The sequence below is a fragment of the Pelophylax lessonae genome (genome assembly GCF_965119305.1).
Source record: "Pelophylax lessonae genome assembly, chromosome: 11".
Classification (NCBI taxonomy): Eukaryota; Metazoa; Chordata; class Amphibia; order Anura; family Ranidae; genus Pelophylax; species Pelophylax lessonae.
The window spans coordinates 9,692,172-9,718,174 of NC_138778.1; the positions used below are offsets into that span (position 1 = coordinate 9,692,172).

The 26,003-nt window shown below is 46.7% G+C and overlaps 1 protein-coding gene and 2 long non-coding RNA genes across 3 annotated transcripts in view; all 3 read left to right on the forward strand.

The window, feature by feature from the left end:
• Positions 1–14,011, forward strand: part of KCNB1 (potassium voltage-gated channel subfamily B member 1) — a 146,971-nt gene extending 132,960 nt beyond the window's left edge. The window contains exon 3 of the mRNA XM_082272667.1: positions 11,428–14,011. Coding sequence (XP_082128793.1) covers positions 11,428–13,458 — 2,031 coding nt within the window. The 3' untranslated portion in view covers positions 13,459–14,011. The remainder of the gene's footprint in view (positions 1–11,427) is intronic.
• Positions 2,355–7,685, forward strand: LOC309567306. The gene is made up of 3 exons (XR_014225932.1): positions 2,355–2,403; positions 7,419–7,458; positions 7,615–7,685. It is a non-coding gene; the product is annotated as an uncharacterized lncRNA (long non-coding RNA).
• Positions 14,012–21,292: 7,281 nt separating the features above from the next.
• On the forward strand, positions 21,293–21,937 carry LOC309567029. Its single transcript, XR_014225913.1, has 2 exons — positions 21,293–21,450; positions 21,513–21,937. It is a non-coding gene; the product is annotated as an uncharacterized lncRNA (long non-coding RNA).
• The last annotated feature ends 4,066 nt before the right edge of the window (positions 21,938–26,003 follow it).

Genomic DNA, 26,003 nt, shown 5'->3' on the forward strand with positions numbered 1-26,003 from the left:
TATCACGTAAATAGGAGAAGAGAGGAGCGACTGTCTCTCCACAGAGACTTATGTCAGCTCCCCAGGCTTCTCTTCCCAAACTAGTGATGGAAAATGTGAACTTTCCACCAATCACAGCTCACCATCAGCGCCTTTGCGGGAGTGAAGGATCGCCATAGATAATTCCACCGGGCAGATGAGAATAACAACCTGCAGATGAATTATTAACCTCTAGCTGTTATAAAATTTAAATCCCACATATCAGGCGGCTCCTAAGGGTTCAGCACGCATATCCTCGGCAAATGCACAGTGCCGAGACAGTGATCAGAAACACACTATATTACCAAAAGTATTGGGACGCCTGCCTTTACAACCACATGCAATTTAATGGCATCCCAGTCTTAGTCCGTAGGGTTCAATATTGAGTTGGCCCTCCCTTTGCAGCTATAACAGCTTCAACTCCTCTGGGAAGGCCGTCCACAAGGTTTAGGAGTGTGTCTATGGGAATGTTTGACCATTCTTCCAGAAGCACATTTGTGACGCATGGATAGGAGGGGCTGTGCCCCCAATGGACGGGCCGCCACTGTTGACACCCCCAGCGATTCGCATATGGCAGTGTGAACTGCCTGCGAGTTGGATGCAATGTGGGAACCCACAGTGGATATTGCATATGTGTGAACCGGTGTTCTATCAGAAAACCATACCCCATCAGAATTCCATACCTCCGTCATTTCCGTTGCGGATCAGCTGTGGCTTCGTCATGCACCAGCTGTAGCCGCGTCACACATCCTAGTGCGCATGCGCGTAATAGGTAGGGAATTTAGATAACATCGTAACAGATCATGCAAAAGTCCTAGTGCGCATGCGCACCAACGGCATCTCTTATAACAGACATCCATCCGATCTACATGCCCCACACTGCACCAACCCGACACTGCACCGACCCGACAATCCAATCTCAATGTCCCACACTGCACCGACCCAACAATGGCACATAGCTATCAAATGGACAGTGGGCGTGCGCGTGGGGGTAGGGAATAGGATTGTCCCATTGTCGGGTCGGTGCAGTGTCGGGCCAGTGCAGTGTGGGGCATGGAGATCGTATGCACGTTTCTTATAAGAGATGCCGCGGCCCGACCCGTTGGTGTGCATACGCACTAGGACCTTTGCCTGACTCGTTGCGATGGTATCAAAATTCCCTACCTAGTACGCGCATGCGCAGTAGGACTTGTGACGCGGCTACAGCTGATTCATGACGAAGCCACAGCTGATCCGCAACCGGAAATGACGGAGGTATGGTTTCCTGATAGGGTATGGTATTCTGACAGAACACCGTCCCTTATACAAGCTCACTACTTTACATTGTAGCAAAGTGTAATTTCTTCAGTGTTGTCACATAAAAAGATAGAATAAAATATTTACAAAAATGTGAGGGGTGTACTTACTTTTGTGAAATACTGTATATGAGCTTTTTTTTTTTTTTGGCAGATTACAGGCGTTTTTTTTTTTTTTTTCGTTGGTCATTTGTCAACCAAAAGAATGCCTGCACAAAAATGCTGTAAAAATGCCCGAAAAAATGCCTCTAAAAATAGCAATGCCTAGATGTGAACGGAGCCTTACTGCAGATAGAAAATGGAAAGATGTCGCAATGAAATACATGAATAAATACATAGAAATGCATGCAATGGTTTGCCATGGGTGGGTGTGCAGGGATGGTGTGACCATAGAGCCAGTGCAGGCACAGACCTCTCTCTTATACGCTGTATTGGGTGATGGAAGGTGAGTATAGAGCCGTGACGCACATGGGATAATCTGATCAGTTTCCGTACTGTCACCCATGCTCAGGATTTCAGGTCACAGCAAGTCAACCTGGGGTGGAGGATAATGCCATCAGCCATCACTCTACAACCACAGCCTATTCCTGGAGACTGCCACCCCCTATTGTGATAATATTGTGTCCCCCCCCCCCCAAAAATGCAGGGACACCCCCAACTCCAGACACTGCTTATAGTTGGATGCAATCCTGGTTCTCATATTATTATCTAAGTACAACAAGAGAGCAGTGTTCATTTTGGCATCGAATTTTGATTTAGTTTTAGTTATAGTCTTTTGACTAAAATGCCATTTTAGTTTTAGTCCCATTTTAGCCATCGTATTTAGTCGACTAAAATCTCCAGTACATTTTAGTCGAATAAAATAATTTTAGTCAACTAAAATCGAATGTGTTTAGTTAAATTGTAATGCTGCATTTAAGCATTTCTATAGGATTTCCAAAGTCATTATATGCTCCTAGAGTAAAAGAAATCTAATATCATGTTATTATTTATAGTATTAGGGTTTTAAAAACTCACAGATACAGATTTAGCCACTCTGGATGGTCAGAGGAGGTCTGTAATGCTGCAGAGTGCTGGATGGTGGTCTCGGGTCTGAGAGATGGCTGTAATGCACAGTGCTCTAAATGCCGCCATGCCGGTGGTTACTGGTCAGAGGAGGTCTGTACTGCTGCACAGTGCTGGATGTTGGTCTCAGATCTGAGGGATGGCCTGTAATGCACAGTGCTCTGGATTCCGCCATGCCGGTGGTTACTGGTCAGAGGAGGTCTGTACTGCTGCACAGTGCTGGATGGTGGTCTGAGGAGGCCTGTTATGCTGCACAGTGCTCTGGATGGGGGTCTGAGGAGGCCTGTTATGCTGCAGAGTGCTCAGATAGTGGTCTGAGGAGGCCTGTAATGCTGCACAGTGCTGGATGTTGGTCTCAGATCTGAGGGATGGCCTGTAATGCACAGTGCTCTGGATTCCGCCATGCCGGTGGTTACTGGTCAGAGGAGGTCTGTACTGCTGCACAGTGATGGATGGTGGTCTGAGGAGGCCTGTTATGCTGCACAGTGCTCTGGATGGTGGTCTGAGGAGGCCTGTTATGCTGCACAGTGCTCTGGATGGTGGTCTGAGGAGGCCTGTTATGCTGCACAGTGCTCTGGATGGGGGTCTGAGGAGGCCTGTTATGCTGCAGAGTGCTCAGATAGTGGTCTGAGGAGGCCTGTAATGCTGCACAGTGCTGGATGTTGGTCTCAGATCTGAGGGATGGCCTGTAATGCACAGTGCTCTGGATTCCGCCATGCCGGTGGTTACTGGTCAGAGGAGGTCTGTACTGCTGCACAGTGATGGATGGTGGTCTGAGGAGGCCTGTTATGCTGCACAGTGCTCTGGATGGTGGTCTGAGGAGGCCTGTTATGCTGCACAGTGCTCTGGATGGGGGTCTGAGGAGGCCTGTTATGCTGCAGAGTGCTCAGATAGTGGTCTGAGGAGGCCTGTTATGCTGCACAGTGCTCTGGATGGTGATCTGAGGAGGCCTGTTATGCTGCACAGTGCTCTGGATGGGGGTCTGAGGAGGCCTGTTATGCTGCAGAGTGCTCAGATAGTGGTCTGAGGAGGCCTGTAATGCTGCACAGTGCTGGATGTTGGTCTCAGATCTGAGGGATGGCCTGTAATGCACAGTGCTCTGGATTCCGCCATGCCGGTGGTTACTGGTCAGAGGAGGTCTGTACTGCTGCACAGTGATGGATGGTGGTCTGAGGAGGCCTGTTATGCTGCACAGTGCTCTGGATGGTGGTCTGAGGAGGCCTGTTATGCTGCACAGTGCTCTGGATGGGGGTCTGAGGAGGCCTGTTATGCTGCAGAGTGCTCAGATAGTGGTCTGAGGAGGCCTGTAATGCTGCACAGTGCTCAGATAGTGGTCAGAGGAGGCCTGTAATGCTGCACATTGCTGGATAGTGGTGTCAGGTCTGAGGGATGGCCTGTAATGCACAGTGCTCTGAATGCCGCCATGTCGGTGGTTACTGGTCAGAGGAGGTCTGTAATGCTGCACAGTGCTGGATGGTGGTCTCAAATCTGAGGAATGGCCTGTAATGCACAGTGCTCTGGATGCCGCCATGCTGGTGGTTACTGGTCAGAGGAGGTCTGTAATGCTGCACAGTGCTGGATGGTGGTCTCAAATCTGAGGAATGGCCTGTAATGCACAGTGCTCTGGATTCCGCCATGCCGGTGGTTACTGGTCAGAGGAGGTCTGTACTGCTGCACAGTGCTGGATGGTGGTCTGAGGAGGCCTGTTATGCTGCACAGTGCTCTGGATGGGGGTCTGAGGAGGCCTGTTATGCTGCAGAGTGCTCAGATAGTGGTCTGAGGAGGCCTGTAATGCTGCACAGTGCTGGATGTTGGTCTCAGATCTGAGGGATGGCCTGTAATGCACAGTGCTCTGGATTCCGCCATGCCGGTGGTTACTGGTCAGAGGAGGTCTGTACTGCTGCACAGTGATGGATGGTGGTCTGAGGAGGCCTGTTATGCTGCACAGTGCTCTGGATGGTGGTCTGAGGAGGCCTGTTATGCTGCACAGTGCTCTGGATGGTGGTCTGAGGAGGCCTGTTATGCTGCACAGTGCTCTGGATGGGGGTCTGAGGAGGCCTGTTATGCTGCAGAGTGCTCAGATAGTGGTCTGAGGAGGCCTGTAATGCTGCACAGTGCTGGATGTTGGTCTCAGATCTGAGGGATGGCCTGTAATGCACAGTGCTCTGGATTCCGCCATGCCGGTGGTTACTGGTCAGAGGAGGTCTGTACTGCTGCACAGTGATGGATGGTGGTCTGAGGAGGCCTGTTATGCTGCACAGTGCTCTGGATGGTGGTCTGAGGAGGCCTGTTATGCTGCACAGTGCTCTGGATGGGGGTCTGAGGAGGCCTGTTATGCTGCAGAGTGCTCAGATAGTGGTCTGAGGAGGCCTGTTATGCTGCACAGTGCTCTGGATGGTGATCTGAGGAGGCCTGTTATGCTGCACAGTGCTCTGGATGGGGGTCTGAGGAGGCCTGTTATGCTGCAGAGTGCTCAGATAGTGGTCTGAGGAGGCCTGTAATGCTGCACAGTGCTGGATGTTGGTCTCAGATCTGAGGGATGGCCTGTAATGCACAGTGCTCTGGATTCCGCCATGCCGGTGGTTACTGGTCAGAGGAGGTCTGTAATGCTGCACAGTGCTGGATGGTGGTCTCAAATCTGAGGAATGGCCTGTAATGCACAGTGCTCTGGATTCCGCCATGCCGGTGGTTACTGGTCAGAGGAGGTCTGTACTGCTGCACAGTGCTGGATGGTGGTCTGAGGAGGCCTGTAATGCTGCACAGTGCTGGATGTTGGTCTCAGATCTGAGGGATGGCCTGTAATGCACAGTGCTCTGGATTCCGCCATGCCGGTGGTTACTGGTCAGAGGAGGTCTGTACTGCTGCACAGTGATGGATGGTGGTCTGAGGAGGCCTGTTATGCTGCACAGTGCTCTGGATGGTGGTCTGAGGAGGCCTGTTATGCTGCACAGTGCTCTGGATGGGGGTCTGAGGAGGCCTGTTATGCTGCAGAGTGCTCAGATAGTGGTCTGAGGAGGCCTGTTATGCTGCACAGTGCTCTGGATGGTGATCTGAGGAGGCCTGTTATGCTGCACAGTGCTCTGGATGGGGGTCTGAGGAGGCCTGTTATGCTGCAGAGTGCTCAGATAGTGGTCTGAGGAGGCCTGTAATGCTGCACAGTGCTGGATGGTGGTCTCAAATCTGAGGAATGGCCTGTAATGCACAGTGCTCTGGATGCCGCCATGCTGGTGGTTACTGGTCAGAGGAGGTCTGTAATGCTGCACAGTGCTGGATGGTGGTCTCAAATCTGAGGAATGGCCTGTAATGCACAGTGCTCTGGATTCCGCCATGCCGGTGGTTACTGGTCAGAGGAGGTCTGTACTGCTGCACAGTGCTGGATGGTGGTCTGAGGAGGCCTGTTATGCTGCACAGTGCTCTGGATGGGGGTCTGAGGAGGCCTGTTATGCTGCAGAGTGCTCAGATAGTGGTCTGAGGAGGCCTGTAATGCTGCACAGTGCTGGATGTTGGTCTCAGATCTGAGGGATGGCCTGTAATGCACAGTGCTCTGGATTCCGCCATGCCGGTGGTTACTGGTCAGAGGAGGTCTGTACTGCTGCACAGTGATGGATGGTGGTCTGAGGAGGCCTGTTATGCTGCACAGTGCTCTGGATGGTGGTCTGAGGAGGCCTGTTATGCTGCACAGTGCTCTGGGTGGTGGTCTGAGGAGGCCTGTTATGCTGCACAGTGCTCTGGATGGGGGTCTGAGGAGGCCTGTTATGCTGCAGAGTGCTCAGATAGTGGTCTGAGGAGGCCTGTAATGCTGCACAGTGCTGGATGTTGGTCTCAGATCTGAGGGATGGCCTGTAATGCACAGTGCTCTGGATTCCGCCATGCCGGTGGTTACTGGTCAGAGGAGGTCTGTACTGCTGCACAGTGATGGATGGTGGTCTGAGGAGGCCTGTTATGCTGCACAGTGCTCTGGATGGTGGTCTGAGGAGGCCTGTTATGCTGCACAGTGCTCTGGATGGGGGTCTGAGGAGGCCTGTTATGCTGCAGAGTGCTCAGATAGTGGTCTGAGGAGGCCTGTTATGCTGCACAGTGCTCTGGATGGTGATCTGAGGAGGCCTGTTATGCTGCACAGTGCTCTGGATGGGGGTCTGAGGAGGCCTGTTATGCTGCAGAGTGCTCAGATAGTGGTCTGAGGAGGCCTGTAATGCTGCACAGTGCTGGATGTTGGTCTCAGATCTGAGGGATGGCCTGTAATGCACAGTGCTCTGGATTCCGCCATGCCGGTGGTTACTGGTCAGAGGAGGTCTGTACTGCTGCACAGTGATGGATGGTGGTCTGAGGAGGCCTGTTATGCTGCACAGTGCTCTGGATGGTGGTCTGAGGAGGCCTGTTATGCTGCACAGTGCTCTGGATGGGGGTCTGAGGAGGCCTGTTATGCTGCAGAGTGCTCAGATAGTGGTCTGAGGAGGCCTGTAATGCTGCACAGTGCTCAGATAGTGGTCAGAGGAGGCCTGTAATGCTGCACATTGCTGGATAGTGGTGTCAGGTCTGAGGGATGGCCTGTAATGCACAGTGCTCTGAATGCCGCCATGTCGGTGGTTACTGGTCAGAGGAGGTCTGTAATGCTGCACAGTGCTGGATGGTGGTCTCAAATCTGAGGAATGGCCTGTAATGCACAGTGCTCTGGATGCCGCCATGCTGGTGGTTACTGGTCAGAGGAGGTCTGTAATGCTGCACAGTGCTGGATGGTGGTCTCAGTTCTGAGGGATGACTGTAATGCACAGTGCTCTGGATTCCGCCATGCCGGTGGTCACTGGTCAGAGGAGGCCTGTAATGCTGCACAGTGCTGGATGTTGGTCTCAGGTCTGAGGGATAGCCTGTAATGCACAGTGCTCTGGATGCCGCCATGCCAGTGGTTACTGGTCAGAGGAGGTCTGTACTGCTGCGAAGTGCTGGATGGTGGTCTGAGGAGGCCTGTTATGCTGCACAGTGCTCTGGATGGTGGTCTGAGGAGGCCTGTTATGCTGCAGAGTGCTCAGATAGTGGTCTGAGGAGGCCTGTAATGCTGCACAGTGCTGGATGGTGGTCTCAGGTCTGAGGGATGGCCTGTAATGCACAGTGCTCTGGATGCTGGTGGTCAGAGGAGGCCTGTAATGCTGCACATTGCTGGATGGTGGTCCCAAATCTGAGGGATGGCTGTAATGCACAGTGCTCTGGATTCCACCATGCCGGTGGTCACTGGTCAGAGGAGGCCTGTAATGCTGCACAGTGCTGGATGGTGGTCTCAGGTCTGAGGGATGGCCTGTAATGCACAGTGCTCTGGATGCCAGTGGTCGGAGGAGGACTGTTATGCTGCACAGTGCTGGATGGTGGTCTCAGGTCTGAGGGATGGCTGTAATGCACAGTGCTCTGGATTCCGCCATGCCGGTGGTTACTGGTCAGAGGAGGCCTGTAATGCTGAACAGTGCTGGATGGTGGTCTCATACCCCCATATATAACTAGAGGTGGGCCTGCTGACTTTACTATGGGAGCAAGGGGGGAAGGTCCATGGGTGTCCCATAACAGGAAGACTTTGTTTCTTTTTAGAGTCCAGAGAGCTGTAAGAGTCGGTTCACACTGAGGCGACACGACTCCTTACTACTTCGGGGGCGACTTGTGCATTACATTGCACCACGACTTCGGAGCGACTTGCACGGACTTCACATAATGGAAGTCTATGCAAGTCGGTTCGAGGTCGCCCGAAGTAGTACAGGACCTTTTTTCTAATTCGGAGCGACTTGTGTCGCTCCTATTAGAACGGGTCCTGTAGCGGTCAATGGACCGCGAGGGAGCGCGACTTGTCAGGCTGACAAGTCGCCTGACAAGTCGCGCTAATGTGAACCGACTCTTAATGGTGAAAAATGGATAGGTTATCAAAAAACAAACAATGACAGCTGAAAAGTCAGGATGTATAAATTATTTTGCTGCTTTTAGTAGCAGTTTTTTATGTATGTGGCCAGCAAAGTGCATCCGTAGGAAAGACTCTAGATCAAGGTTTCTCAACCAGGGTTCCATGGAACTCTAGGGTTCCTCCAAAGGTTGCTATGGGTTCCTTGAGCAATTTCTGTCTCTCAGATAAGTTCCCACTGACACCATTAATCTTTTTAGCTGTCTGTGAGCGGGTAAGTATTCCCAATGTCCACAAGTGTAAGGAGCATTCTTCCCACTTACTATCAGACTAATGTATCATGAGTTGTAGATATAGTAATTTTTAGCAGGGGTTCCTTTGGACCAGAACGTTATTTCAAGGGTTCCTCTCTGTTGAGAGGGTTGAGAAAGGCTGCACTAGATTATTACCCTGGCCAGCAAGGCATCATGACATTGTATCTGCTACCTTCTTCAGCCTCCTAGGTTTTGGGGGACATTATCTGTCCCGCAAAAAAATACATTTTTGGTAACCCTGGACTTTTCTGTTACATATGATGTTGTAATATAGGTTGGAGCAACGTTCAACTATATAATTAATATTGTTTTTCTTTTCCATCATACGGTCTTCAATGACTCTGTCTGATCTCAGTCCACGATGGCCACACACTGATCAGGATATGAGCTGAACACTCGCACAGTCTCATAGGACTTAATATCATTGTTATTATGGATTGTCAAACATAGATCAGGGTCTTGGCGTGACAAAATCATAACGGATTTGTTATCATTATTATAGGAGGCCATACACAGATCAAGAAAATTTGGTCTGGACGCAATCATACAGGATTTCCTATTATTATTTTGGGTTGTTGTTCATAGACTTAATCATTTTGGACTTAATATCATTATTATTTTAGGGGGACATACACAGATCAGTATGTGGGTCTGGCACATTTCTACAGAATTTTTTTTCTTTTGGGTGAGGGGGTCTTTTTGTTTTTAGTGGGGTCAGTGTGTGGATCAGACACATTTTTACAGAATTTTGTATCATTATTATATTAGGTGGCCATATACAGGTCAAGAAGATATGGACTGGGCACATTCGTACAGGATGTATTGTCATTACTATTATGGGTGGTTATACACAAATCAGGATATGGGCCAGGTACAACTGTACATGGTTCATTATCATAATTGTTATGGGTGATCTTACACAGATCAGGAAATTGCTGGACACAATCATATAGGGCTCGTTACATAGTTACATAGTTAGTGAGGTTGAAAAAAGACATCAGTCCATCCAGTTCAACCTATGATGTGTGTGTGTTTGCTGTTAACTGTACATTGTATACCCCTGTATGTTGTACATTGTATACCCCTTTGTACATTGTATACCCCTGTATGTTGTACATTGTATACCCCTTTGTACATTGTATACCCCTGCATGTTGTACATTGTATACCCCTGTATGTTGTACATTGTATACCCCTGTATGTTGTACATTGTATACCCCTGTATGTTGTACATTGTATACCCCTGTACGTTGTGGTCTTTAAGATGCCCATCTAATAGTTTTTTGAAACTATCGATGCTCCCTGCTGATACGACTGCTTGCGGAAGAGAATTCCACATCCTTACTGCTCTGACAGTGAAGAACCCCCTACATACATTAAGGTTAAACCGCCTTTTCTCTAGTTTTAGTGAGTGGCCCCGTGTCTTATTGTATTCCCTTTCTCTGAATAGTTTGTTCCTTATGCTATGGTCATCAGTACAGTATTTGTACATTGATATCATATCCCCCCTCAATCGTCTCTTCTCCAGAGAGAATAAGTTCAGTGCTTGTAGTCTTTCCTCATAGCTGATGTCCTCAATTCCCCTAATTATTTTTGTTGCCCTTCTCTGGACTCTCTCCAGTTCCAGCACATTCTTCCTGAGGACCGGTGCCCAGAACTGGACAGCATACTCCAGATGTGGCCGGACCAGAGTCTTGTAGAGAGGGAGAATAATCTCTTTATTTCTGGAGTGAATCCCCTTTTTTATACATCCCAGTATTCTGTTGGCTTTGCTTGCAGTGGCTTGGCATTGCATGCCACTGCCAAGCCTGTTGTCTACCAGTACCCCCAGGTCCTTTTCCATTCTAGACTCACCCAGAGGTTCCCCCCCTAGTGAGTAGCTTGCTTTCTGGTTTCTGGCCCCCAAGTGCATTACTTTACATTTTTCAACATTAAACCTCATCTGCCATGTAGTTGCCTACCCCATTATTTTGTTCAAGTCGGCTTGTAAGGTTTCCACATCCTGCATAGAAGATATTGGCATGCTTAGTTTAGTATCATCCGCAAATACCGAGATTGTACTAGATATCCCCTCCTCTAGATAATTTATGAATAAATTAAACAGGATTGGCCCCAGTTATCATTAATATTTTGAGTGGTCATACACAGTTCAGTATGTGGGTTTGGAAACAATCATACTCAATTTATTATGATTATTTTTTTATTTTTTTTGTGGTGGTCACGCACAGCCCAACATTAGTTGTTCAGAGACCTTTGGACAGGCTAGGGGCATTTCTGTGACCAGCTCCCAATGAAAAAATGGAGCAAATCTTCCATCAGCAGGTACCATGTTGGTGTTGCAGAGTGTGATCACTGGGTGCAGCGGAGTCCATTCAGATCAGACATTGTGGAGTAAACAGGAACTGGCTTCTTTATTGGAACATAACACATAAATCAAAGATGTCACCTCATTGTAATAAGAACAACAGCCAGGAAGAGATAACCAACAAGTTCAGTACAGTGTACAGGAAATTACAACACATCATAGAAATGCATAGCATATCACTGAGCATTAGCGACATCTAGTGTCCTATTTATGAACTGCGGTTAATCTGCTAAGCTGAAAGCTGTTGTATCTCCAACAGTTGGGTTGGTAGATGTGTTGGGAAAAGATCAAGCAAATATTGTCAGAATACTAGCTGTGGTTATTGGTGGAGATCTTCCCATCCATGACCTCCTCTACTCATCTAATTAAACAATCCTAAGACTTTGGCAGGAAGTTGGTATGGAGGGCTGGAGTTGAACACATCTACTTTTATTTTTTACTGATGAAACAAATTGTATGTACAAAACTAACACAGTGTATGTTTCTTTCCCTGCAGATTCTGGCAATCATTTCTATTCTCTTCATTGTATTATCAACAATTGCCTTGTCACTAAATACACTTCCGGAACTACAAGGTCTGGATGAATTTGGACAATCGACAGACAACCCTCAGTTGGCGCATGTGGAAGCTGTCTGCATCGCCTGGTTTACCATGGAATACCTCCTGAGATTCTTATCTTCACCCAACAAATGGAAATTTTTTAAGGGGCCACTTAATGTTATTGACCTGTTAGCCATCCTCCCGTACTACGTCACCATATTCCTAACAGAGTCCAACAAAAGTGTACTTCAGTTCCAGAATGTCAGGAGGGTGGTGCAGATTTTCCGGATCATGAGGATACTGCGGATCCTAAAGCTGGCACGGCACTCCACAGGCCTGCAGTCTCTGGGTTTCACCTTACGGAGGAGTTACAATGAACTTGGCCTGCTCATCCTCTTCTTGGCGATGGGCATTATGATTTTCTCCAGCTTGGTATTCTTCGCAGAAAAGGACGAAGATGACACAAAGTTTAAAAGCATTCCAGCCTCTTTCTGGTGGGCGACCATCACCATGACCACAGTCGGCTATGGGGACATCTATCCTAAGACTTTGCTGGGGAAAATAGTTGGCGGATTGTGTTGTATTGCAGGAGTGCTGGTGATCGCTCTTCCCATTCCTATTATTGTAAATAACTTTTCTGAATTCTACAAAGAACAAAAGAGGCAGGAAAAAGCCATCAAGCGAAGAGAAGCTCTTGAGAGAGCCAAACGAAATGGTAGCATAGTGTCTATGAACATGAAAGATGCCTTCGCTCGTAGCATAGAACTGATGGATGTAGTAGTTGAAAAGACAGAGGATGGAAAGAAAGAGAAAGTTCAGGATAACCACTTATCCCCCAGCAAATGGAAATGGACAAAAAGGACTCTATCAGAGACGAGTTCTAACAAGTCCTTTGACGCAAAAGAACAAGGTTCTCCAGAGAAGAGCCGGTCTTGTTCAAGTCCTCAACACCTTAATGTTCAACAGCTAGAAGATATATACAACAAAATGGCAAAGACACAGTCACAGCCCATCCTAAACTTAAAAGAAGCAAATCAATCAGTTAAACAAACAGAGGAGTTGGAAATGGACACCATACCTTGTCCGGCTGTCCCTCTGTTGACCACTCACAAGGAGGGGGTCATTGACATGAGGAGCATGTCCAGCATAGACAGTTTCATTAGCTGCACTGCCGAATTCCCAGAATCGGTTAAGTTTTCGCACAGTCCACTGGCAGTCCTACCATTTAAAAAAAGTATAAATATAGGGCAGGACCCAGCAGTTAGGCGTGAAAGATCCTTGAACTTTGACATCAGCAGAGAGAGCTTTGGAGAGATTAGTCCTAAAACTGATAGAGGTCGGCACACTGCATACATTTTGGAAAGTCCAAAAAGTTTAGTAAAAGTTAGAAATCCTTTGCTTCTGAGATCCCTAAAAGTCAACTTTCGGGAAGGTGACACAAGGACACTGGTGCCCGCGCCAAACATCACAAGCCCCTTAGAGCATAGGCAAAGCCATTCCAAGTTAGACAGTTCCTACTTTTCTGACCAGTCAGTCCTCAGCCCAGAGACATCTCTGTACACAACGGCGAGCACTAGAACCCCTTCCAGGTCGCCAGAGAAACACATGGCAATCGCATTCACCTTTCACGATGCTAACGTACACAAGTATATTGATGCTGACACAGATGATGAGGGGCAGCTTCTAGATGGCCATGATTCTTGCCCCTCCAAAGAGCTGCTAGGGACTATGAGTCCACAATACAATATCACAAATAGCGGTCATCGAAAACAAAGAGAGAGCATCCATCGAACAGAAAAAAACCACTTAGAGAGTGGCGCATTATCCAGTTCCTCCAGGTACTTAGGACAAAACTGCGTTTACTCCACAGATGGGATTACTGGAAGCAGTCGAGAACCCGTCAAGATAGATAACCACATCTCCCCGGAGGTCCATGTTCTGCCAGGCGGGGGTGGACACTCTAACACACGTGACCCCCGATTCTGACGTGTTAAGACGCTGTGAGAATTGAGATGCTCATATGTGCACATTGAGCTTATGCATGGCATTGATTACTAGCATCCTCTCCCCTTAGTGTGAGGGAGAGACGAGAGGAAGCCTCGGGGGGGGCCACGTCTCCTCTCAACTGGACCGAACCGAGGCTAGGAGTGTCACAGAGCACTCAGATAGGAAACTGCAGTGACTCCATCTCCTACTAAAAACTTCTTTCTTGAAAGCCATTGTGACCAAATATACCCCTACTGACAATGAACTGCTTTTTATTTTATTGTATACAAACTTTTACTGCTTTCCAGTGAAGGTAAGAGAAAAAAAAACATGAAATTCTGAGATTTTTCTGGAGTCCGTGCATCAAAGCATCTTATGCAGATTTCACAGATCTGGGGTAAAGTGCAGAGCTTCTCCATAGTTAACACAGACAAGGCGAGTTGCATCAGTTGTTCGGGAATTTGTACGCCAAACGTGGGAGATGCATTGTCTTAAAGGGGGTGACTATGAATAATCAGGGCATTACATGTTCAAAGGGGGGGGGGGGGTTGTTTGCTGACCGTAAAAGGCAAACAATTCATTTTGTAGCATATTTACCATTGCTAGCTGCATTTCTCTCAAATATATTATATATATATATTTATATATATATATATATATTTATATATTTATATATATATATTTATATATATATATATATATATATATATATATATATATTTATATATATATATGTATATATATTTATATATATATATATATATATGTATATATACTTATATATATATATATATATGTATAAATATATATATATATAATATTATTTTTTTTTTTACCATTTGCAAAACACTTAACATGTTTGCACACTTTGCAGGCTGAAGGAGCTGTAAAAACAGAGCACTTTAAAGTAAGCACTACCTTCATTTGTGCCTCTAATTGCCATTTGTTTTCTTCTATAAGAGAACATTACCAGGAAATGGTTTGGTCTCCCTAGACCCCGGTACGCCCTCGTTTCAAAGACCGTTAACACTCGAGCCTTTTGCGCTGATACGAAAGGAAGGAGATGTGTGGCATCACGCACAACCCGAAACAGCTTTCCCCTATTTTAAAAGTGCAGCTAAATTATTCATCGACAATACGGCGTAGAGGAGACACTTCCATCTGCCTCCCGGCGGAACAATTACGTCTTCTTTCTGTTTCACACATTTCCTCACTTCGTTTTTCAGTGTCTCTGGGAGGAGTAGGCCGAATGCAGTCCTGGAAGTGACCCCCTCAGTTCTTGTAAAAAATGACCCCCTAATAAGAACCTAGCTGGGGAATTACAGTTTAAATCCACTCTGCTTCAAATCAAAATATGTTCAAAGTGTTAAAGTTGGTTTTCATAAGAAAGCAGCTACAGCCGGAGTAGAAAAGCCTGTCCCCTGCCAGCATGCTGCAGAGAAAACAAAAGAAACAACAGTGCAACTCCACAGTGTAGCACTAAAAAATAAATGACTGTTTATTGAAAGATAGAAATGCACTCACAAAAGTACGTATGTGTAGGGCATGTGTAGGGCATGACATAAAAGTGAATTGGGAATTAGAAATCTCTAGGGGGCATCAAGACAACCACCAGCTGGGGATGAAGCATGCTGAAGATGGAGGAACCACTGCACTACAACTGCAAATGATTTTCAACCTGGGACTGGAATCCCCAATGTCACTCTAGGCACATGCGCTGTAGACACAGGACTCGTTTCGAAGCCCGTCGGCTTCCTCATCAGCCTCTCTATGCTGGGCTATCCCTGCAGCATGTCCAGGCTGCAGAGAAAGATCCTTGCTTTCTGTGTTGAAGCAGTGGTCCTTCTGCAGAGGTCCAACATGCCCCGCTCACTGCAAAGTATTCAGTCCCGCTACAGACGTACATCCCCCCACCCGACACTGGGAGCAGGCCTCCAGAGGTCGCTGGATGCTCCATAAAGTCCACATTTCAAGCAGCAAGAAAAAGGAAGCCGCTAATCATTAAATGTCTTCTGTATGTTTATTGAAATATTCCATGCACAAGCCGATCCACCTGTCCCTCGAGTCTTAATGCGCTTCACTCCATCCAAAGCCTATTCATAGAGTTCCTGCTGAGTCAGAGCTAGAATGTCACATTTACCCCTAACGCAGGTGGTCAGACACTATAGCTAGCTTCTGTGTTCTTCACCTATAGCAGCCCCTTTCCCGTAAGGCAAGCAGGCCTACCGGTTCTCGGCTGCTCCCAGGTCTCATACACAATGCTATAGTGCCTGGCTACCACTCCGGGGCAGGCGTGAACTGAGAAAAGCAAACAGGTACTTGCGGTTGGTAGACAGGCAGAGTAGTTAAATGACAGTCCAAGGTTCAGGGTAATCTAGGTCCAATCCATAGGCAGTTCAGAAAATAGTCGATATCCGATCCAAGGTCATAAGCAGGGGAATACAAGCAGCAGAGCAGGACAGACAGACAGAGAGCTTGAGCACATATTACACACATTATCACAAGAATGAGACTGCAGGCTTGGCTGGCCTAAATCAGGTTTGGTCTCCACTCAGAGACTGACCACGTCAATCACCTTGTAGGTGGACAAACAGACAGGGAAAATGTATCACAGCCAAAACCAGGATGCTGGAATAGGACCAGTACCTATCAAGGATCAGGAGCGCTACACGCTCCTGACATAGAACTATTAAAGCAGCAACGCTCATGCTCTCTGCTGTTTGGAGATTTCTAGGTCAGACCAAGCAAGGGGGGGTTGTCTGAGCTCTGCAGAGAAACCACTACTTCCACGCAGAGTGCAAGGATCTATGCAGCATGTTGGCAGGGGTTAAGCTTTCCTAATCAAGCTCAAAAATAACTGTTAGAATGATTTTAATGTACCTTGAATGTATTTTGCTAATTCAAACTAGACATTGGGCTTTCAATTTGGACATGAGCTGAGATGACCCATAGCGAACACCCCAATGCTTCTAACATTTATCAGTTTAGTTTAGCAGGGCGCTACGGGAGTTCAGTCATAGCTTTTAGTGACAAACTGAAAATGGTAAAATTGCAAGCAAGGTATCATTTTTGCCTCTGTATATAACTATAAAGTATTAACTCTTCATATAGCCAATCAGAATCCATCCATGGCTAATACGGCACATCCCTCTGCTGTACAGTTACTAACCCAGAATGCGCTCAGGTATTTCAAAGACAAAAATAACTAACATTCAAGAAATAAAAAAATAAAAAAACCTTCTACAAGGCTGCACAAGCAACATCACAGGACAATGAGACCATATGTAACTCCTGAGTCACTGATCTGGGGTCAGGGGTCTCCAAACTTTCTAAGCAAAAGGCCAATGTACTGTCTTTTAGGCTTTAGGGGGCTGGGCTGTGGCTAGTGGGTGTAGAACAGTGGTTCTCAAATCCGGTCCTCGGGACCCACCAACAGGCCAGGTTTGCAAGATAACTAAATTACATCACAGGTGATCTCATTTGCTTCTCAGTGATTGCAGTATTCTAGTCTGCATCTCCCAAGGTAATACTTAAAATCTGGCCTGTTAGTGGGTCCCGAGGACCGGATTTGAGAACCACTGGTGTAGAAAATGCCCCAGGATGAGTACCCGACCATTTGTTTTAAAAGGACTAATAGTGCCCCATCGAGAGTGTCAACACAAAAACAGTCGCCTGCGCTCAAGGGTGATGTAATAGTGGTGGATGTACCACAGGATCTTGATGGCTCCAATGGACACACAGGCTTTGTTGCCCTCTAGGGGTCAGGGGGAAAAACCCAATGGAAACACTGTAAGAAAAAGAGGAGAGGGCGCACCGGTTTTGGGCATTACCCAAGTGGTTTTTATTAATGTAAAATAAAAGGAGATATACTCACAAACAAATCAATTCTAAAAGCATATTGGGGTCCACAGTGGACGCAAGGCGATCAGATCACGAGACTGCTCTTAGCAAGCCGTAGGACCCTCCTGAAGCTGACGTGTTTTGAGGGAAGATCCCATCTTCCTTTGGCTCTGAGAAAGGGGGGATTTCCCCTCAAAATGCCCCAGCCATCTGGAAGGTCCTACGGCTTGCTGGGAACAGTGACCTGATCGCTTTGTGTCCACTGTGGACCCTGATATGCTTATATGATTGATTTATTTGTGGGTATATCTTCTTTTATTTTACATGAATAAACACCAGTTAGGCCATTGTGTGTGTCAGTAGGGGAAATGGTACCCCATCATTGGTGTCAGTTGGTGGAATAGTGCACTAAGGGCCAGATAAAGGCAAGCAATGGGCCACGTAAGGCCCCTGGGCCACAGTTTGGAGACCACTGGTCTAAGTTCTACCCCATACACCGCTTATCATTTAATCACAGTTACAAATCTGATGCAGAGGAGGGTTAGGCAGGGACAGGATGAGGAGCTCTCTTCAGTCTACACAATTCTCAGGTGTTTAAGAAGGGCCAGAAATTGTCCCTATTACAAGGGTGACCTACACATTACACACCACATACAGTCAATAGAGAAACAAGCAGCCTGGCCGGGGACGGATGGTCATCGAGGTAAAATAAAATGCTGACGCGACATTGATCGGACGTTCCCCTCAATGGGACGTAAATGGCGGATGAGGCGCGACATTGAGCGGACGTTCCCCTCAATGGGACGTAAATGGCAGATGAGGCGCGACATTGATCGGACGTTCCCCTCAATGGGACGTAAATGGCGGATGAGGCGCGACATTGATCGGACGTTCCCCTCAATGGGACGTAAATGGCGGATGAGGCGCGACATTGATCGAACGTTCCCCTCAATGGGACATAAATGGCGGATGAGGCGCGACATTGATCGGACGTTCCGCTTAATGGGACGTAAATGGCGGATGAGGCGCGACATTGATCGGACGTTCCGCTTAATGGGACGTAAATGGCGGATGAGGCGCGACATTGATCGGACGTTCCCCTCAATGGGACGTAAATGGCGGATGAGGCGCGACATTGATCGGACGTTCCCCTCAATGGGTCGTAAATGGCGGATGAGGCGCGACATTGATCGGACGTTCCCCTCAATGGGACGTAAATGGCGGATGAGGCGCGACATTGATCGGACGTTCTCCTCAATGGGACGTAAATGGCGGATGAGGCCAGGATACTGCAACATAAACTACTGAAGCCATAAGCAACATTCTAACTAACATTACAGAAATCCTTTCTACACATAATACCAAAGTACACAATTCTGTACCTTTCTATTAAATTATTGATTAAGAATGTGACGGGCAGCAGATGGCCAGAAAAAAAAATATTTTATTTTTTATTTATTTTGGGGCACAAAATGCTCCACATGTATCAGTTCGGATAACTGAGGTATCAAAGACATATTTATTTTTTTATGTAGTCATTAAATTTTATTTTACTTATATATTATATATAAATGGATGACAGTCCAGTGTCATGTTGTTCTTGTGATAACGCTGCTGAGGGTCGTGTTCTGTCGTGTGTACGTGTGCACTCTGTGTCCGGTCACAATGCACGGAAAAAGTGACAGAACTGTGACTGGAAAAAAACATTCAATTGGTGCAACTCTCCTTGCATGTCCTGGGCCCTGTGTGGAGCCGTGGGGCCCGATGTTCTGAGCCTTCCACGTTTGTGCTGCCACTGTCACGTGTGCATAAATTACTGTAGAGACTAAACAGGAATGCCGATACTCAGAGACACTGTGCTGAGTGATGGAGACGCCTAATAAGTTCCCGTAGCATCTGAAAAAGCCTAGTGGCCAGTAAAGTGTCAGTGAGTATTCACACTCATTCCCTGTTCTCTGTAGTGGACATATGGTGGGCGCTCAATAGTGGAGCTCTTAGAAAATGGCGCTTTCAAAGATGGCCGTGACCGTATTATGTATTGTTTACTTTCACCCAATGTACTTTTGTTGCCTGAAAACTGTTGTAGCAACAACTGTCCTGTGATATGCAGCCTCTGGAGCCAGAACTAAAGGGGTCCACAGACATAAGATGGCGTTGTGAAGAGATTGTCCAACTGCCAAAAGACCTTTTTACTAGACAAAGCCATCCATCCATATGCCGGAGGTGTTCTCTGGCCCCTCACAGCACAATGACTTCTAATTATTAAGGGATCAATAGTCAATCAGCTAAAATATCCAGCCTGCCTGAGAAAACTGCCGTCTGAATCTGTACGCATTCACCCGAATGGTGTCTTGGGTCTATGGGCTCCTTTAGAACCGTGGCCACCAGAGGTTGTTGACAGTCTGTGGACACCCTGCCAGGCATTACCCACATTTCCAATATATCTGAATGTTTTTGTCTCCAAAAATATTTCCATGTTTTTGTTCTATCAGAAATACCATGTCAGTGGAAATGGAACAACAGACACATCTACAGTAAAGATTCCATCAAACGAGGTAATCCTCATTGGTGAAATATATCAAGGTGGCCCACAATGGTTCCAGAGCTTGCACCACTTAGCCACCATGGATCTGAAAAATGTTATGGCACTTTTCCACTGCAAGTACCGGCTCGGCTCTACTCGGCCCTGCTTGGCCCGGTTTGCTTTTCCACTGCTGGTATCGCATGGTACGGTGTTGGAACGGTTCGGTACGGTACGGTATGGTTTGCTTTTCCACTAAAGTAGTACTAAAGTTAAGTTGGTGGGCTGTGGGTGGGATAACAATGATTCTCTGACCAATTCGGGGCTAGTAGTGACTGCATGCAAAGGATTGTGGGATATGGTACCGGGTAGGGTACCTCTTGGAACCACAATCGAGGTGGTACTGTTTTTTGGTACCTCTTGGAACCACAATCAAGGTGGTACTGTTTTTTGGTACCTCTTGGAACCACAATCGAGGTGGTACTGTTTTTGAGAGCCGTACCGTTCGGTTCCATGCAGTAGAAAAGCGCTGCCGTACCGTACTGAACCGTTCCTACACCGTACCATGCGGTACCAGCAGTGGAAAAGCACAAAAGCGAGCCGAACCGTTCGGTTCCATGCAGTGGAAAAGCGCCATTAGCCAATCAACTCACCAGGGAGAGGTGACATCACCAGGAGGGCTTCACGCAACACCATCTTCTGGTGAATTTATTGGCTGTAGCATAGTCGTAGCCACGACATGGCTGCCTCCAGAATGTACTTATCATGGGACTGTGGCAGCTAATGGCACTTTTCCACTGCAAGTACCGGCTCGGCTCCACTCTGCCCTGCTTGGCTTGGTTTGGTTTTCCACTGCATGGTACCGCATGGTACGGTGTTGGAACGGTTCGGTACGGTTTGGTACGGTTTGCTTTTCCACTAATAGTAAGTGGGTGGGATAACAACAATTCTCTGACCAATCAGTGGCTAGTAGTGACAAACAGTCAAGGTGGCGTGCAAAGGATTGTGGGATATGGTACCGGTACGGCCCTCTTGGAACCACAACCGAGGTGGTACTGTTTAAGCCAGGGATCCTCAAACTATGGCCCTCCAGCTGCTGTGGGACTACACATCCCATGAGGCATTGTAAAACTCTGACATTCACAGGCATGACTAGGCATGATGGGAATTGTAGTACCTGAACAACTGGAGGGCCATAGTTTGAAGACCCCTGGTTTAAGCGAACCATACCGTTCAGTTCCATGTAGTGGAAAAGCGCCGCCGTACCGTACCGTACCGAACCGTTCCAACACCGTACCATGCACAAAAGTGAGCCGAACCGTTAGGTTCCATGCAGTGGAAAAGCTCCATAAGGCTCCTGGTAGCAGGCTCAAAAAATGGCTTTATGTGTTAAAGTGTCAGAGCTTAGAAATGTCATATTTTCCTCCAGTCATCAATCAGGGTAACGCTTGCCCAGGAAGACAGTTTTAGCCCGAGCGCCAACCAAAACCATCTTTTAGGGTTATTTTAAAAAGAGTTAACCCCTCTTTACTACTTCAAAGCTTTGACTGGAATTGGGCTTGAATCTAATTTGATGGCTCTGGGAGAATGACGGCAGGTCTACGTCCTGACACTTTGACCTGGAGTTCCACGTTACGTCATGCACCACTTGGTCACCATGGATCTGAAAAATGCTAGCCAACCAACTCACCAGGGAGAGGGTGGTCTGGTGTCTGTGATTGGGATATGCCGTATTATGTTTTGTCCCCATCACAACAGTCCCACAACCAATCTTACAGACGTCTGTGGACTCGCTGCCTCCAGTGTGCGTATGGGGGACCTGCTTGAAGAGTCATGTCTTCTCCCCCCCATGTAAGCATCCAGGAAAATGTTTAGGAAGGGGAGCCGCAATGTTTTCTGTCCATTCCTGTCCGTGCTGTTCCTGGACTGTTAGAAGAGAAATTTGCAATATGTGTCACACTGGTCGTCTCTCCTTCGCTCAGACATGTTTGTAGCCGTCTCGCTACCTGAAGAAGTGACCTGCTCTGTTTTTTATTATTTCCTCTATCTTTGTGGAGAATGGAAACCATGTCCTTGTAATGTTTCATTATTACTATTAAATTGATAAAGATACATTGACCGCTTTTATTACTCCTATCATTTTTTATTACTGGAGGCGGAGAAGTCACCAGACGATGGCCTGATTGGATGGGTGTTTTCAGCTCCTCAGGGTACGTGTAGATACATTGTTATTGAAGAGGCTAAAATCCCTACACTTCATCCTCTCACAATTCCTCCTGCTCGGGTCTGGAGGAACTCTCTGTGTAACGCCCTCATGACCTCTCCATGGTCAGCTAGCTCAGTTCCTTGGATCAAATAATTTCTTACCTGTAGAAATGATAACTCTGATCAGGGAAGAACCAGCCTTGGGAGAAACACAAACAAGAGGGCACAAATGCCTAGTGCCATACCAAAAGATGTAATAAAAAGTTATGGCACTTTTCCACTGCAAGTACCGGCTCGGCTCTACTCGGCCCTGCTTGGCCCGGTTTGCTTTTCCACTTCTGGTACTGCATGGTACGGTGTTGGAACAGTTCGGTACGGTTTGGTATGGTTTGCTTTTCCACTAAAGTAGTACTAAAGTTAAGTGGGTGGGATAACAACGATTCTCTGACCAATCAGTGGCTAGTAGTGACTGCATGCAAAGGATTGTGGGATATGGTACCGGTATGGTACCTCTTGGAACCACAATCGAGGTGGTACTGTTTTAGAGAGCCGTACCGTTCGGTTCCATTTAGTGGAAAAGCGCCACCGTACCGTACTGTACCGAACCGTTCCTACACCGTACCATGCGGTACCAGCAGTGGAAAAGCACAAAAGCGAGCCGAACCGTTCGGTTCCATGTAGTGGAAAAGCGCCATAAAATAAAATCAGTCTGAATATGCAATAATGCATGCTTGTTATACTCACTATGGAACCTAAGGGGTTAATTCTTTGCATTGTCTAAAAAGGCTGTTGGATCCTGTCTCCTCTGATCCTCATCTTCTTTCACTGTCTCCAAAAAATAACCTGACAATTACAGAGCTAGGGGACAAGCTGCACATGCTCAGTTTGGTGTGTATTGCTAGAGAGTTTTTTTTTTTTGTTCCTGGGAGAGTTCATGTGATCAGCACAGGGCCAATCAGCACTGTCCAGATATGTCCAGACAGAGGATCAGGGAAGAATGAAAACTCCACCGACAAGCTTTACGTGGAATTGATACGAGTCACAAGACTGCTATATACTGCGGATGAGGAAAGGTATTTGTCCATTTATTTTTACTAAAATTGCATTTCCATGTTCTGTGTACTGTGGGAGATCAGATATAGTGAATACAGGTTCTGGGTTTAGCAACACTTCACCAGTAAAGCCAAATGCATACTCACAAAATAGGGAAAAATGTGAGCATTGTATCACATCGATAACATTCCAGTAATGGTGAAGTGCCACCCCACCCAATGCACAACAATGCCAAAAATCTAACGTGTTTCAGGGAACACACCCTTTTTCTCAGCTCTGAGGAAGGGGATGCATCCCCCGAAACATGTTAACTATCCGGCATTGTGTTGTATTGGATTGGGTGACACATCACCATCACTGGACTGTTATTGGCGTGATACAAAACTTAAATTTTTCCCTATTTTGTGAGTATGCATTTGACTTTACTGGTAATTTTTTAAGAAATCTTTTGGTAATTCACTAGGCGTTTGCACCCTCCTGTTTTTGTTTTTCTACAGTTTTCTTTCAGATTTCCCCATCTAAAGAGGGCTGCACCGACTGAGCGTTCCGGTTGAAGATTCCAACTGACTCTCATTGCTCGAACATTTTGGGTTGTGTAGAAGTCCTCTTAGTGCTAAGTGTGATGGAACCGTCCCACATTCCGTTTAAGTGCTTCCCTCAGTATACTGCTTCCTCCAGTCTGAACATAGATATCAGATATTATAGCCGCCTATTGCAACCAAGAACTAGACGGGACTCGTTTAGCTGCAAAACTAGAACTCTTTATTGAGCAAACTCACATAAAAATAAAATATATATACCCCACAGGATGACAGTCCCATCCTGATCATATTACCCTAACAATACAAACGGTAACCAGAAACATATTTGACATTAGCTAATTAACTAGTCACCTAGACAATGTTGTGATTAATCAGATATCCCCACTTTAGGTCAGACTTGCCGGCATTGAGCTCATAAAGTACAATACACATTAATACAAGTATAAACACATCCCCACAGTAGTTTGCTAGCAGACAATAGGTGAGTTAATTAGCACAATTAACAATACAGTGATCTCCCCCCTCCTCAGACTAGTAGGCAACAGACTATAGCAGGAGACCTACTTACAATAAACACAATATGGCAGGGGACCCCAGTGGTTTGAGATTAACATCTACAATCGTTGGTTTGAGGCTTAGAGGCCCTAAATATGGTTATGGAACCTCCAGTTCCCAGAGTCTGTGTGTTTTGGGGAGACATGAACTTGAATCAAAAACAAGACCACTCCACAGATCCTCAAGACGTACACCAAAGAGTAGTGTTCCCTTAAATGCCAGGGCCCATAGTCAGTGGGTAGGAGGCTTGCTCCCAGTCCTCTCCAAAAGCTCCTGTCCCAACTAGGTCTGTCACGCTAGGGGTGTTTGTTCTGAACAAGAACCAGGCTGGAAGCTGGGGGACATTTGTTCCCTGGGCCAATACTAATAAAATATGTAGGACTTGGGACCCTGAGTGGAGATATTTTAACCTTCAGACATCAATCAGCATGGCACATGCTGGGCATTATATTGCTGCCAGCCAGTCAGTGCTCAGCAAAGGAAAGTTTGCTAGGACAGGCAAGAGTGGGGCTTCATTTTACTGAAGGTTTCTATATGTAAATTTCCCATATATATAGCGCTATCCAATTTTGAAAAGGCTTCTATATGTGCCTTTCTTATGTAGGCAGAATCACCCAGATTCTATGAGGGTTGCTATATGTCCTTTTCCAATATAGACACACAATGTAGACCATCTCTGCAAGACCAGTTTTTGGCCCACCATAAACTGTTGGACAACTAAATTGATTTTAAATTGAAGTTACTGTGTATCGCGTGACAGATAGACGTGAGTCATATCCAGGTCGGTGATACAAGGGGAGGGGTCCCAACACCCATATGACCCACTTTTAGTATAAATGGTTTCCTAAGTCCCATAAGGCCCCTGTACTCTCTGCACATTCTGCTGCACACTCTGCACCAATGGTATGTCAGCCTTTGGGTTGTTCTCCTTTAGTGAATAGGTGATGTGTGTGTCATGAGAAAAGAGGGGACATGTCGCAGTCTCAGATATGGAGAACAGGCGGCCCCAGTAATGTGATTAGGCAGCAAATAACGGACAGCGGATGAGGAAGTCTTAGGATGGCCAATTCCCAATGATCATAATAAGATTCTGTTCTGACACAGAGTCTGTCCAGATCGCCGGCCATTGCATTATCCTCCGCTGTAATCATTACCAGCATAGCACAGCTGTGTTCTGCTAATCAAATGGTGTTCCCTGGAGAGGGGACAATGTGGCCTATGACATCACTGATACAATCCAGACTAAGCGCCCTGCAATGTTTCAGAGAGCGCACCTTTCTACATCTGAAGTGGTCACTGCCAGTCTGATACAGTGTCTTGGAATGTCATTTTAATTATAAATGTTCACACTTTGCCAGCAGATACTTACTTTACTGATGGTAATTCATAGCGTCCATTTAGGGAGAAATCACTTATCTAAGATCAGTGTGAGATGCACTATATTACCAAAAGTATTGGGATACCTGCCGTTATACGTGTATAAACTTTAATGGCATCCAAGTCTTAGTTCGCAGGGTTCAATATTGAGTTGGCCCACCCTTTGCAGCTGAAAGGCAATCTTAAAGCGGAGTTCTGGCCTCAAATACCTTTTTTAACTAAAAATACCCATATAATACTAATCCATCGCCCTTTACAGAACAGCTATTCTCATACTTACCAGGTGCACGGTATTGGATTTTAGTAAAAATCTTACTTTTAAAAATGCTGTCTGGGCGTGGCCATCTTGGATGTGGGCATCTGAAGCCGCAGTGTAATCTGCTGTGTCCTTCTTCCTGATTCCAGGGAGTGTTCTGGGAGTTCTTCCTGATTCCAGCCTCCTGGGAGTGATG